Below are 15,401 nucleotides of genomic sequence, written 5' to 3'. Positions count from 1 at the left end.
GGAAGAGGAGGGGGGGAGAGAGAGAGAGAGGCTTGCTGTCTGTGCAGTGCTTTTAGGACTTTTCAGCCACATTCCACTCTGACAGACTGTGAAAAACAGTGAGTGAGTGAGTGAGTGAGTGAGTGAGTGAGTGAGTGAGTGAGTGAGTGAGTGAGTGAGTGAGTGAGTGAGTGAGTGAGTGAGTGAGTGAGTGAGTGAGTGAGTGAGTGAGTGAGTGAGAGAGAGAGAGAGGAGACCCTACAAGCTGAGACTTGCTCTAGAAGTGGCAGACCCAAACTGCTACAGCTCTTGCAGATCAGAGCAGAGAGCCAGCAGGAAGGGAGTCCTATTCTTATAGAATAGAATAAGACAGAATGGAACCTTGAGTTTATGACATCTATAAATACAAACGTTCCCGTTCCAAATGGCACATTTAGTGCACTATTTTTGACCTGGATCGGTAAGGCTCTGGTCAAAAGTAGTGCACTATATAAGGAATAGGGTTCAGTTTGGGACAGCCATCTTACTAAGGCACTCATATTCTTCCCACAGTCACACAGTCCTATAGGCTGTCATACTGCCCTTTCACTCTGAAAACACTTCCAAGGTCCCCATGTCCTTTAGGTAACAGTTGCTGTTGTCTACTCCCCTTTAAATACATTGACCGCAAAGGCTTTGAAGTGCTTTGAGCTTTAGCCCTCCCCTTTAAATCATGGATTTGACCCTTGGTGGACAGGTGTCTATTGACCACAGACCCGTGTGTGTGGGTGTGTTCTAACCAGCTGTTTTAAGACTTTAATAGACTTTCTCTCCATATTGTTCTTTCTAAAGGAACACCCCACAGAGACAGAGGGAGGCTACTAACTAGGAGACACGGTTAAATAATACCAGACAAGAGCTATAGCTAGCTAGGACTAAACCTCCACATGTATGTGCTGTAATTACACATTCGTTGGCTGCATACGCTGCACACACACACACACACACACACACACACACACACACACACACACACTAAACCATCACCCCCCCCCCCCTGCAATCTTGCATGCTGTTTAAAGACTAAAGCGGGTTCCCCCACATATCCTAACACATTGGATTTCCTCAACTTCTTTGTTTCAGTAACAATCTTTTCCATACAGTATAATTCCTCTCCTGTGTTGTAGTCTATCCAAGCCAAAGCACACAGCAGCCATAGACTCTGCAGCCAGCCATAAGTCAAATAGCCATTTACTGCAAATGTCCAGTAATTGGACATTTTTGTACCGTTTGAACGAGGGACTAATTTTTCTCTAGGACCCTTTCATCCCAAACCCATTAAAAAGCTGGCAGGTCCTGGTAGACCAGCCACACACACACACACACACACACACACACACACACACACACACACACACACACACACACACACACACACACACACACACACACACACACACACACACCACACACACACACACACACACACACACACACACACACACACACACACACACACACACACACTCTTTAGTGGTTAGACCAACTACTAACCACTGGTGTACAGCCACAGAGTTGGCAGACCTGAACAATACAAATTGGTCCAATGTTCAGGTAGCAGCCAGCAGGGCTTTCTAATGTGAACCAGGCAGCGTGTAAGTGTGCACATGTAAGACGTAATTCTTCATTAAAGACAGCAACAGGGGAAACTCTGTCCACATTCAGGTGGGTGTGTGTTTCAGGGAACCTCGTTACACACTCTATGGTGTGTGTGTGTGTGTTACGGTTGAATGGTGGGAACCCGGTTGCCGAGATTTATGGACCAAAACCATTCCCTTTTCCCGGGATAAATAACTGCGAGAAACCGATGAAAAATTTCAGTCTCTCGATGTGCAAAACTGATAGAGACTTACAGCTGTAATCGCAGCAAAAGGTGGCGCTACAAAGTATTAACTTAAGGGGGCTGAATAATTTTGCACGCCCAATTTTTCAGTTTTTGATTTGTTAAAAAAGTTTGAAATATCCAATAAATGTCGTTCCACTTCATGATTGTGTCCCACTTGTTGTTGATTCTTCACAAAAAAATACAGTTTTATATCTTTATGTTTGAAGCCTGAAATGTGGCAAAAGGTCGCAAAGTTCAAGGGGGCCGAATACTTTCGCAAGGCACTGTATATAGAAAATCCCTTGAATGGGGTGTCCAAACTTTTGACTCGTACTGTATAGGTATATAATGTATTACCTGAAAGAGGCAGGATATATATATATATGTATAGACAGATAGATAGAGACAGAGAGATATCCTAGCCTACCTCTTTCAGGTAATACATTCAATGCAGTATTAGCCTTACATTTAGCTTATTAATGATGGGTTATCCATAATAAGCTAATTACCGATGGCCTTTAAAAAAACGCTCCTACGCTCTTGGAGTCCCATGCATGAAAATCTAGACAAGAATAGCTTGCTGGACATAATTTTTTTAGACCAATAGACTTTGCGAATAGGGATGAAAGCGCTTGTTCGCTGAATGTTTCAAAGAAGAGCGATGGCGGTCGGCTATAGCAGTTATTTATTCAGAGCCATAACCATTTAATCTTCTTGAAGAGAATTGAATGCCCTCAAGAAAACATTAGAATGTATTTAAGTGTTGAAAGCGAGGAACGAATGAAGGAAAAATAGAGAGAGAAAGAGGAGGTAGGCTAATAACATTAGGGGAAATATTATGAAAATTAGGCCTAAATATGCGCCAGCCTACTAATTATCGTGTTATATTTCAAAATTAAAATCTACATTTGCTAGCCTATTCTTGTAACTTTGTAGGCCTTGTGCTGCAGCAGAATCTCATGCTCTCTCCCTGCTTCATCGTGGTTGGAACTATGCGTGTAATTCAAGTTCATAGAATATAATACAGTAATACAGTTCACACTCAAAAAGATGAGCCTCGTGGAGCTAGTTTAATTTATTTACCCAAGAGAGCATACTCTATAGCTAGCTAGCTAGCTACATCTATGGACTTTTATGTTTTTCTGTCCTTTGCAATCTGCAGTATCCTTTAACACATACGTATTGGGTAATGGCACAGTCATTTGGGCTTGGGCCTGGGCTCATTAAATGTCTTCAATGTCGGGCTCATAAAATGTCCGTAATGTATGGCTCATCAGGCTCAGGTAGCATCCGGCTTGTATTTTCAACCAAAGCTCTAATCAAATCCAGACATAGGCTTATTTGTACGCTTTATAATGCTTTTGAATGACACTTCCAGTTTTGGCGGGAAATACAGGGTTACCCGGGAGAAAAGGGATTTATTCTCGGGATGGAACATTTGCAAAATACCGGGAAAATATTCAACGCTAGTGTGTGTGGGTATGAGTGTTTTTGTGTGTGCATGTGCATGTGTGTGAATACACATACCTGCCCAGGCTGTTGGCAGGGCGTCTGGAACTCTGCCTGTTGACACACCTCTTTGACCTTCTTGTACTTGGGCAGGCTGTTGGTGTGAGGGGTGGTTGGACTGCCTCCACCATCCTCCTTCTGCCTCAGGAGTTTACTGTAGAGGAACACAGGAGAGGGACAAGTCAGGTTAGGGGACAGGTATTGGTTAGGACAGTGGTAGAGTTGAGGGTTAGAGTAGGGGCAGGCTATTGGTGTGCTGGGTGGTTGAACTGCCTCTTCCATCCTCGTCCTTCCTCAGGAGTTTACTGCAGACAGGAGGGACCGGGGAGGGTTAGGAGTTGTAGTCAGTTTTTATTTTATTTTTGAAAGCTGTGTGTCTGACAATCTACAGAGAAGTAGCTTCCCATGCCAGGCCTCCACTCTAATGACCTGCGTCCCAAATACCACAGTATTGGTGTTGCAGTAGGCCTCCTGCCTTCCAGCTGCTGTTTGTGTGATGGGGTAATTAACGACAGAACACTGCTGTGCCTGAAATGAAAGACTGGTGACCTCTGACCTGTAGGGCTTTAAGCTGTTTAATCCACCATGTGTATGACGCCTGAACACTGGGGTTTTTCATCGGATACATCCCAAATGGCACCCTATTCCATATAGTGTACTACTTTACCCATAGGGCTGTAGTCAAAAGCAGTGCACTATGTAGGTAATATAGTGCCATTTGGAACAGATACATACTTTATGACTGTTGAGATAAGCCTCACCAGACCCTCCACTGTGTTACTATACAATGGAGAGAATATACGGAGCTATCCATCACAGTACTATTGTATGTCTGCTTCCCAATTGGCACCCTAGTCCCTGTATAGTGAACTACATTTGACCATAACCCAATGGGCCCTGGGCAAAAGTAATGCACCAGATGGGAAAAAGGTTGCCATTTGAGAGACACCCCCTCGCCCTCTCTTACTCAACAATGGAGAGAATCTACTGAGCCATCCATCATGCTTCTACTGGGGTCGGTGTTCAACCTCAACATACTGATAGCCCTGTCAGTGTTAGCCTGCTCCTGTTTCAAAACTACTGAGCCATCCATCACTTTGCTATTGTGATGTACACTACATGGCCAAAAGTATGTAGACACCTGCTCGTCGAACATCTCATAGAGAGCTACATTAGCTTCTGTAACTTCTCCGTTTCCTTTAACCTGTCAGACAGGACAAGACAATACAGGACAGCAGTCACAGACACTCTCAAAGGCAAGGCTACAGGTTGTACTTTAGGGTCACAGTGTTCTGTTGTCATAGTTGTTATGCCTGTGCGTCCGGAGAATGCAGTCAGGGTTGACAGTGCGGGTTGGCAGTGCAGGTTGGCAGTATAGTTGACTGTTGGTTGGCAGGGCCGTGTGGGTCTAAGGGTTAGAGTGGTGCCAGTGTGCCAAAGCCAGGAGGAGGTCAATGTGCTTTGCGCAGGGTAGAGATGGCCAGGGCTGTGTAGGGCTGGCCAGGGCTCTGTAGGGCTGGCCAGGGCTGCGTAGAGCTGGCCAGGACTGTGTAGGGCTGGCCAGGGCTGTGTAGGGCTGGCCAGGGCTGTGTAGAGCTGGCCAGGGCTGTGTAGGGCTGGCCAGGGCTGTGTAGGGCTGGCCAGGGCTGTGTAGGGCTGGCCAGAGTTGGACTGGGTAGAGATGGCCAGGGCTGGGTAGAGATGGGCAGGGTGAGTGGTGGTGTGAAGCTGGGCTGGGCCAGATGCCCGGGCTGGCTTTCCTGGCACTCGGAGGACACAAAGTAGCGTTAGTGTAGATGTAGCTGCCGTCCGCTAGCTAAGACCGTAGTTAAAGCTAAAATTACAGCCGAGGACAGTTGTAAATACCTCACTATCAACAGGTTTCTGTACATAGAAATATGAGGGTATAGGAAGTAGGTATTGCTCAATAACACTATCATTTCAAGCACTTTATGGCAGGGAACTAAACACAGCAGTGAATGAGCCAGAGGGAATGGCTTTAGATAATCTTCAGCGCGAGGGGTTGCATCCCAAACGGCACAAAGGTTTCTCTCCTGCTACATGTCTCAGAGCTGAGAGGTTTCCTTCGGTGTGCCCCTGGCATGCTTCTTTACACACGGTGGCAGCAACACGTCCTGTGCATGTATAACTCCGCTGCTCTGCCATGCTTGTATCCGGCTGGCTCCCCTCCCATCAGCCAGAGCAAGGACACACAGACAGACAGGGACAACTCCAGGTTACCGTCTGCCTCCAAAATGGCACTCTATTCCCTATATAGTGCACAATATAGGAAATAGGGTGCAATTTGAGACACAGACACTGTCTCTCTTCCCAGCCTTAAACACTTGCAACACAGGCCCCACACAAGGAGGACAAAGGCAATGTATATGTCCCAAATGGTATTCCCTATGTAGGGCACACATTTTGACCAGGGCTTCTAAGTCTCTGAGTCTTACTGACACACAGCACAGGGGCCTGGGCCTGGGCTTGGCTGTGATCATTTTTTCTATTGCTGTCCCTATGGTGCTCTAGTCGAAGGTAGTGCATATATAGGGAGTAAGGTACTATTTGGGGCACAGCCTCGGTCTCCCACATTGGAAATGCAGGCCCAAAAGAGCAGGCTGACAGACAAAGATGTCCCTTTAAAGCACCGTGTGCACACGCCTGCCTGTGAGAACTGTCTCGATGCACCAGGCAGGCGTATATAGATCCTAGCATAGATCAAACAATGCTAAAAATGATATTCCCAACCTTCTCCCTCACAGTCTTCCCAACACACTGTGGCCTGGAAGTGCGTGTACAGTATGTGTAGTAAATAAGTGGAAAGAATGTCTGGTTCGCTGTGACGACGAGCATTCACACACCTATGGGTAACCTTATGGGCCCTGGTCAAAGGAAGTGCACTATATAGGGAATAGGGTGCTATTTGGGACGAAGACTGTGTGAATGCTCGTCCGCTGCCTGACACGTTTGGGATTCAACTAAATGTACAATTGGTGTCACACATTTCTGTACTAACTGCTGACTTGGATCTGTGGTGTTGTGTGTGCTTTTTGCGTGCATGCATGTCTTTGTGTGTGTACATGCGCATTCATTTGTGTGTGTTGTGTGTGTGTGTGTGTGTGTGTGTAGGTGTGGGTGCGTGGGTGGAGGGGATAGGAAGAAAGGACATCAGTTTACCCTCTCTCCACTAGGAATGTGTCCCTCCAGACTTTGGGTTTCCGATTGGGTTTGAATCTGGAAAAACAAAATCCACTTTAGTCCGTGTAATTCACATGGGCCTGCCTGTGGACTTACCAATGTGTGCATCCCAAATGGCAACCTATTTCTTATTTAGTGCACTACTTTTATTTAGTGCACTACAGGGTTACCGTGTAGCACACTATATAGGGAATAGAGTGCCATTTGGAACACACACCATGAGCTATGTTGGTCTTCAGTGTACAGCCAGACAGGGGTAAGTTATTACACAAGATGATTCTAGTATTGCTGAGGTTTTGTGGAGAAGCGATAACGAACTGAAATTTGTTCTGTATGTTCTGTATACTTTCTTTTTCCTTGCCATAGTGCTAAAAACTTTAATTGGAATCTGGCATTCAAACCACAAAGTGGATGTACCAATCTCAGACTGTCTCTTTAAGATTCCATGAATGTGCAAAGATTGTCCAATTAGCTTTTTTTTGGGGGGGGGTGCAGATTTCACCCACATAAAAATACATATTATAAGTTTCTCTTGTATAAAAATACAAACTTTGTCCTTAGGGGACATCATGGTGAAATTCGGATGGCAGTCCATGTGTACCTGTTGATAGAGATATGAATAAGAAAATAGAATACAAATATGTGTCCATGTGTACCTGTTGCCAGTTTTCTCATGCTCCAGTAGTTGGAGGATGGACTTCCCATCCATGTCTGGAGGAGTGTCCAGCCCAGCGATGTGTAGGATAGTGGGAGCCAGGTCAATGTTCAACACCAGTTGAGTGTTCCTGTGGAGAAACAAACACCATAAATAACACCAACATAAACAACAACATAGACACCATAAACAACAACACCAACACCATAAACAACCACACCAATGTCATAAACAACCACACCAACAACATAAACAACAACAACAACAACAATGACACCATAAACACCATCACCATAAACAACAACACCATAAACAACCACACCAACACCATAATCAACTACACCAACACCATAAACACCAACACCATAAACAACAACACCATAAACAACCACACCAACACCATAAACAACAACATAGACACCATAAACAACACCACCATAAACACCATAAACAACCACACCAATGTCATAAACAACCACACCAACACCATAAACAACAACATAGACACCATAAACAACATCACCATAAACACCAACACCATAAACAACCACACCAACACCATAAACAACCACACCAACACCATAAACAACCACACCAACACCATAAACAACAACATAGACACCATAAACAACAACACCATAAACACCAACACCATAAACAACAACAACAACAACGGCACCATAAACACCATCACCATAAACAACAACACCATAAACAACCACACCAACACCATAAACAACCACACCAACACCATAAACAACCACACCAACACCATAATCAACAACAACATAGACACTATAAACACCACCACCATAAACACCAACACCACAAACAACCACACCAACACCATAAACATCCACACCAACACCATAATCAACCACACCATCACCATAATCAACAACAATACCAAATGTTGTGACACTTTGCTCTTGAAAGTCCAATATCTTGAAAACGTGACTGCTCACGTGCAAAACATTTTGGGACTGTATCAACAGAGGGCCAGTTACCCTTTAAGTGGAGTGGAGTTACCCTTTAATGCTGAGTGCCAAACAAAGTGGCATTGAGTTCCATTTTCAGTGTAATTTGGCATTGTTGTTGATTATGGTAAGATAGTTTTTTGAGTGGATTTGTCCTTGAAGGAGAAAGATCGGGGGTAAAGCTCTGGAACAGACTAGTGTCCTGTTCAAGGAGTGTACTTGTACATCAAGCAGCCTCACTATGGCCAGGTCTGGCTTGGACGAGGCTTACTTACACTGCTCCAGGCTCGACGTTGGGCCCTCTGAGGAAGAAGGGTACTCGGATGTCAAAGTCATAGGGCATTGACTTCCCCTTTACCAGTCCGAACTGACCGATGTGATAGCCATGGTCAGCAGTATAGATTACATAGGTGTTGTCCAGCTCTCCACTCTCTACCAACATCTCATATACCTGGGGAAAACACAGTCGTGTGTGTGTGTGAGCAAGGAATAGACACAAAGAGACAAATAGACAAACTCACACGTCATGTGCTTATTACTACTGCACATACAGTACCAGTCAAAAGTTTGCACACACCTAATCATCCCAGGTTTTTTCTTGATTTTTTACTATTTTCTTTATTGTAGAATAATAGTGAAGACATCAAAACTATGAAATGACACATATGGAGTCATGTAGTAACCAAAAAAGTGTTAAAGAAATCCAAATATATTTTATATTTGAGATTCAGTCAAAGTAGCCCACCCTTTGCCTTGATGACAGCTTTGCACAGTATCTCCCTCCCAACACAAATTAAAACTAGAAAGTGTAGCTAGAAACAGATTGTCTTGCCTTCTGAACAGAGTCGTCCACTGACATGAGCGTCTGTAGTCTCTTCCTGTGCAGGAAGTTAGTGAATTCCATGTGGATGGGCCTCATGGGGCCGGTGTACTGCATGATCCAGTGTTTATCCATGTTGGGGGCGTAGTTATAACTGGGGGTGCTGCGGAGAGGAAACACAAAACAGTTAGTTAAAGATCTTGTTTTTACCCATCCTGTTCTCTGTACATCAGTTTGGATGACAAAGAGGAGGTTGGTGAAGGGGACGACTCATAATAATGGCTGGAGTGAAGCTTGATGTGTTTGATAACGTTCCATTTCATTCTGTTCCAGCCTTTAAATGGAGAGGATGGGCTTATAGTAAAGTGCCACCGGTCACCATTGCTTGAGATGCACCCCAAATTCTCCCTATGAGGACCTCGACCTTGCAATGCAGAGGCTATGAAATACAGAACAAACACAGTGGGTCTGTTCAACCCTCACTAACAGTCCTGGAAATCGAGGAGGCAAGAGAAGCAAAACATGCAAGAGTCATCCCAATACCAACTAGCCATAAAGAAACCCTGTGTGTGTGTGTGTGTGTGTGTGTGTGTGTGTGTGTGTGTGTGTGTGTGTGTGTGTGTGTGTGTGTGTGTGTGTGTGTGTGTGTGTGTGTGTGTGTGTGTGTGTGTGTGTGTGTGTGTGTGTGTGTGTGTGTGTGTGTAACCCTTTAAGGTTTCAGCAGCAGTAGTCAGCAACCACCTGTCTGTCATTTCTCAGCCATCTGCAGGTGTCAATGGCTGTTTCCCAAATGGCACCCTACTCCCTGCATACAGTAGTGCACTACTACATTATGTAGGGAATAGGGTGCCATTTTTGGGCCACAGGTGTCTGTGGGTTCTACCCTGCTGTCTGCTCTGTTTGACAAGCATCAATAACCAAGATGTTTACTAAGAAAAATTCTCTCCCCCCATCCCCCCATCTCCCCCTCCTCTCACACTGAGTCGACAGACCTATTGGCTCAGAGGAGTCATTTGAGGGTTGGCACATGCTTAAGAAAATAATAGCCGTGTTGGATTCTGGGCCCACAAGTCAAGTTGGTTACAAGTCCTGGACTGTGAAGACAAGACGTGGGTAAACAGAGAGAGAGTTGTTGGTAGATGTGTAAAGAGACATCAACTGTGGCATTGGCTGGTACAGATGTGTGTGTGTCGTTGCTGGTAGCTGTGAAGACGTCTATAGAGACAGGTTCAGTACACCTGTCTACTGTGGTGCTGGATTTTGGTTTAGATGCTGACAAGGAACGTTCCACAGACATCAGGTAGTTCAGACAAGGATATTTCACACGACATTCCCTGATGCTGCAAATCCTTAGTGCATTTAGCTGTTAGAAGGTTGCACAGTAAAGCAGTTAAACAGCTTAACCCTCTCTGTCGTAAATCAAAAACGGGCGTCTGTAGTTTAAGGGAACGGTTTGATGTTAACTTCATTAACATTCCTGACCCAAGGTGTAGCTCTCCCTCTCTGCATCACAAATCACACCCTATTCCCTATGTGATGCACTACTTTTGACGAAGGCCCATAGGGGACAGTGTGCCATTTAGGACGCACCCTGGGAATAGGAACAACTGGATTTTTTATTCAACTTTTTATTTAACCTTAATTTAACTAGGCAAGTCAGTTAAGAAGAAATGGTTATTTACAGTGATAGCCTACCCTGGCCAAACCCGGACGACGCTGGGCCAATTGTGCGCCGCCCTATGGGACTCCCAATCATGACTGGATGTGATACAGCCTGGATTCGAACCAGGGACTGTAGTGATGCCTCATGCAGTGCCTTAGACCGCTGCGCCACTCGGGAGCCCTCGGATGTAAATTAGGAACCTGACAAACCCTCACAGAAAACCACAAGAAGTGGTTTTATTTCTTTAAGTACATGTTAGGGTGTACTAATACACTTTGACTGGCAGTAGATGTCTAAACCTATTCTGACTATGAGATAGCTACACCTCGGTATTGTGTGGTGTCTGAACAAGACAAAGCTGAACATTTAGCTGTAGGGTGAAAATAACCTTAAACTAAGGGCCTTAACCCCTTGCTCTATCCCAAGCTGAATGTATAGCCCTTTAAATTGTGTGGTGTGGTTGTAGTCTAAGCTGAACACTAACCCTGAGAACCAGAGAGGTAATCCCAGACTAATACCCTTTAGAACCATGGCTAGATGTATTCTGTGTCCAAAATGGCACCATATTTCCTATATAGTGCACTACTTTTGACCAGGGCCCATAAGGCTGTGATCAAAAGTAGTGCACTATATAGGGAATGGAGTGTCATTTGGGAAGCAGCCAGACACTGACCCTCAGAACCTTGACGTATAAAGGTATAGTGTGACAGGTGTATGTGTCCTATAGGCCTCTCCTGATATGAGCTGGGCTCATTCCCCTGACCCCAACATTCCTGGTTCCCTCAGAGGTGCCCAGCCTAGACCCCAGCCCCCGGTGGCCCTGTGCCCAGAGACAAGCCTCTTTGTGGGGCTTATTAGACCTCCTGGCTGGGCGGGTGAAGAACACAATGGAGGTCTGAGGAGGGAAGGGGAGGAGGGCAAGAGTTACCACAACTCAATCAGAGGAGAGGGGAACTTCTATAAGTAAGACGTTAAGCCTGCAACCTAGTGCTCTACTTGGAAAAAGTCTGGTTTGATGCTACTCACAATCTCTGGGTAGGGGAACCATCAATGGTGCACCAATGCCCATGAAGACATGTGACCCACATCAGACCATGCCTGGCACCTGTTCCTCTTCCCACTACACTGACCCTGGTGCTCACCACACACATGGTAACCATGGCAACCCCCTATGACCCCCCACCCCCACCCAAGAGGCCTAAAACCCTCCCCCCAATATCCCCCACCCTTTCCCTACCTCTACCCACTCACACATCCGGGGGCCTAGTACCCCCAGCCACACCCCCTCCTGCCTCACCTCCAACCCCCCCCTCACCACCAACTCTTGGACCCTCAACCCCCCTCCCAAGCCTGGAGGCTTGTGCTAAAAATACATGAATAATGTCACAAAGGCCTGCCTGCTCCAGAACATACAATGCATTCCTCACATCCCTACAGCCATGGGGAGAAGGGGCTGATTGATATAGACAGGGTCAGGATGTCCCAGGGAATGAAAAAGCAGGAAGCGAGAGAGGCAGAGAGGGAGGGAGAGAGAGGGAAGGGAGAGGGGGAGGGGGAAGGGAGAGAGAGGGGGAAGGGAGAGGTAGGGATGAAGGGCGGGATGAAGGGAGAGAGGGTGAGGAAGGGAGAAGAGTGGGGGGAGTAGGAAGAGGAGAGAGAGGGACAGAGAGTGTAATATAGAGAACAAGAAAGAGAGATGGAGAGCAAGAGCAGGAGAGAAAGAGATCATGAATGAAGGCCAGGACAAAAAGTGAAGGACAAAAAGAGAGAACAAACTGCCTAAACCTGACTCTGGTCTCCCACCCGGTCTTCTAGCCTCAGGACACAACTTCCAGGAGTGGAGGAGAGCAGCACAGAGCTGAGGAAGGATATAGAGCAGGGAGGTTGGGAGGGAGGCCGCTGGGTGAGCGCCAATGGAGAGGTCTAGCTTAGCCCTGTTCGGGACCATAGGAATAGAATCAAAATTCTATCATGATTCTATTTCTATGATCGGAGGGCTGCCACAGTTCTGATGCTCCTGGATGAGAGCTCCACTACCGTGGGCTTGGCCTGGGAGCTCAGTGTCCTCTCCCAGGAAGATACGTTCCCTGACTATTCTTAGACGATAAATCACATCAGTTTCCCGCTGCCAGTCAGAAGGGTTTGCCAGAGGAGCATTTCAGCAGCCTGTCATCATCTAACGACTAGGGGAAGGGTCTGTATCCCACATGGCACCCTATTCCCTATGTAGTGCATTTCTTTTGACTAGGTCCAATGGGATTATGGTCAAAAGAAGTGCATTATATATGTAGGGAATAGGGTGCCATTAAGGACACCGTCTTGGAGTACACAGAACTGTAATAATGTTTAGAAAATATGTGGAGGATAATGGCTGCCAATCATAAACCACAGCACTTAAGACTTAGGGAAAATTCCCCATTGCAGCAAATACAGTGTTTGTGTTTGTGTGTGAATCCATGCATCTGTCTGTGTGTGTATGCACGTATCTCTGCGCGCATGTGTGTGTCCGTGCATAGTGTGTCTGACTCACATGTGTTGTGATGCGTTGGGGAACATCTCTGCGTACTGTGGGGCTGAGTCCTCTGGGCCATGGGGGGCAGCGTGGCTGAGGACCATCATCACTGGCCGGTGAGGGTAAACCTTCTTGGACATCCGGAAGAAGTTGATGCTGTCGTTGGTGATAAGGTCCGTGAAATAGTCCTGCAACAGGGCGAAACGTAGTATTAGCTTAAATACTCCTTGTGTGGTAAAATAGGTTTGTATTGTACAGGTTAGGCTACAAGGGGTGATTTTTTTTAGTTCTGGACTTCAGAGCGTGTTTAATGGAGACGATCCATAGAAAGTGCTTCATCGTCTAGGAATTGGCATAATCTGCATCCGGGAAGCCCGACTCAAAAGTTTAAAGTCTCTTATTTTCCAATGTCATGGTCCTTTAACAGCAGGTCAAAGTAACATGGCTGCTGTCTTTTACATGTTATGTAATGCCTTTTAGTTTTTACCTATCCAGGGCTGTCCCCTATCCAGGGCTGTCCCCCATCCAGGGCTGTCCCCCATCCAGGGCTGTCCCCCATCCAGGGCTGTCCCCCATCCAGGGCTGTCCCATATCCAGGGCTGTCCCCCATCCAGGGCTGTCCCCCATCCAGGGCTGTCCCCCTTCCAGGGCTGTCCCCCTTCCAGGGCTGTCCCCCATCCAGGGCTGTCCCCCATCCAGGGCTTTCGCCCATCCAGAGCTGTCCCCCATCCAGGGCTGTCCCCATCCAGGGCTGTCCCCATCTAGGGCTGTCCCCCATCCAGGGCTGTCCACCATCCAGGGCTGTCCCCCATCCAGGGCTGTCCCCCATCCAGGGCTGTCCCCCAAATGGCACCCTCTTCCCTAAATAATGTGCTACTTTAGACACGGAGAAGCCACTATTCTGCTCTCTAAATTCCTCCTAACTCCCAATCCAGTAGCAATCCACTGAGTTAGCAGCTGGCTACTTGCCTGTGCGTGTTTGCAGTGTGTGTGTGCATGTGAGCTCTGCATGTGTGTGTGTGTGTGCACGCGCGTGTGCATGTGTGTGTGTGTGTGTAAGCGGCTGCCTCATGAGTGCTTCTGTGAGCCGGGGGGACAGTATTGACTATGACACCGATGTTGACACTAACACTTGATGGTGAGAGGAGGTCAGTGGTCTCAGCCGGCGCGGTGTTATGACAACACTGAAGTCTCCCCCTCTCTCTCCCGCTCTCCCTTTCCTCTCTCTCACTTTATCCCTCAATCTCTCTCTCTCTCTCTCACACACACCCTCTCTCTCACACACACACACACCCCCCCCTCTCTCTCTCTCTCACACCCCCCTCTCTCTCTCACACACACCCCCTCTCTCTCTCACACACACCCCCCTCTCTCTCTCACACACACACCCTCTCTCTCTCTCTCTCACACACACACACCCTCTCTCTCTCACACACACACACCCTCTCTCTCTCAAAAGAAAGGAGGAATGTACAGATCAGGCAAGACTGTGGAGCAATGGGCTTGGGGCCGGTCGGGTCAGGTGGGGGCCTCGCTAGGAGCCTCAACCTAGCTGCAGTGCACTAACCCTAGGGTGGAACAAAGAGGGAGAGGGGGTAGGAGATAGGAAGGACACCTGGTTCTCCTCACGCTTTACCCCCCAGGCAGACCCTCTCTCCCCGGGGTAACGCTAACAGGGTCTCTGGGTCAGGCTGCGGAGAGGTTAAGGGCTGGGGCTGAGGATGGCTGGTTTAAAAGAGGGAACGAGTGGCACAGCAGTATAAGACACTGCATCTCGGTGCTAGAGGCGTCACTACAGACACCCTGGTTCTTGGTCCAGCGTGTTCCGGGTTTGGCCGTCATTGTAAATAAGAATTTGTTCTTAACTGACGCGCCTCGTTAAATAAAAGACATTTTAAAAAACTAACGTCAGCCGTGAACAGCCACGCGCAGCAGATCACCTGCTGGGTGTCCACCAAAAGTGGCGAACCGTTGGGGAAACACAACCAGAAAATCAGCCCAATGCTCTGTGGTCAGATGCAATAGGACCTGGCGTTGGTTATGATGTGTCCTCTCTCTAAGGCTGTTTCCTAGAGGCCTCGTCCTCTGGGGCTTCAGCAGAGCTGAAAGGGGAAGAGATATGTATCCCCTCTTAGACAGTGTGCTGTGTTGCAGTTTGCCTATTACCATTCATTACCTTGACGACATTAGCAGCGGTATGTCGCGACCACTGACCCAGTAA

The 15,401-nt window shown here is 47.1% G+C and overlaps 1 protein-coding gene across 3 annotated transcripts in view; it reads right to left on the bottom strand.

Moving 5' to 3' along the window:
* The window catches only part of sulf1 (sulfatase 1), a 70,807-nt gene that overhangs the window by 17,717 nt on the left and 37,689 nt on the right, over positions 1 to 15,401 (bottom strand). For all 3 annotated transcript variants that reach the window (XM_064941635.1, XM_064941633.1, XM_064941634.1), the window contains exons 5-10: positions 13,199 to 13,368; positions 9,018 to 9,168; positions 8,461 to 8,636; positions 7,210 to 7,338; positions 6,533 to 6,589; positions 3,371 to 3,506 (exon numbers count right to left, since the gene is read on the bottom strand). In XM_064941635.1, coding sequence (XP_064797707.1) covers positions 3,371 to 3,506; positions 6,533 to 6,589; positions 7,210 to 7,338; positions 8,461 to 8,636; positions 9,018 to 9,168; positions 13,199 to 13,368 — 819 coding nt within the window. The remainder of the gene's footprint in view (positions 1 to 3,370; positions 3,507 to 6,532; positions 6,590 to 7,209; positions 7,339 to 8,460; positions 8,637 to 9,017; positions 9,169 to 13,198; positions 13,369 to 15,401) is intronic.

The sequence above is a fragment of the Oncorhynchus masou genome, chromosome 28 (genome assembly GCF_036934945.1).
Source record: "Oncorhynchus masou masou isolate Uvic2021 chromosome 28, UVic_Omas_1.1, whole genome shotgun sequence".
NCBI classification, from domain to species: Eukaryota; Metazoa; Chordata; class Actinopteri; order Salmoniformes; family Salmonidae; genus Oncorhynchus; species Oncorhynchus masou.
The sequence above is the reverse complement of the archived record's forward strand: the minus strand, read 5'-3'. Positions and strand labels throughout refer to the sequence as shown.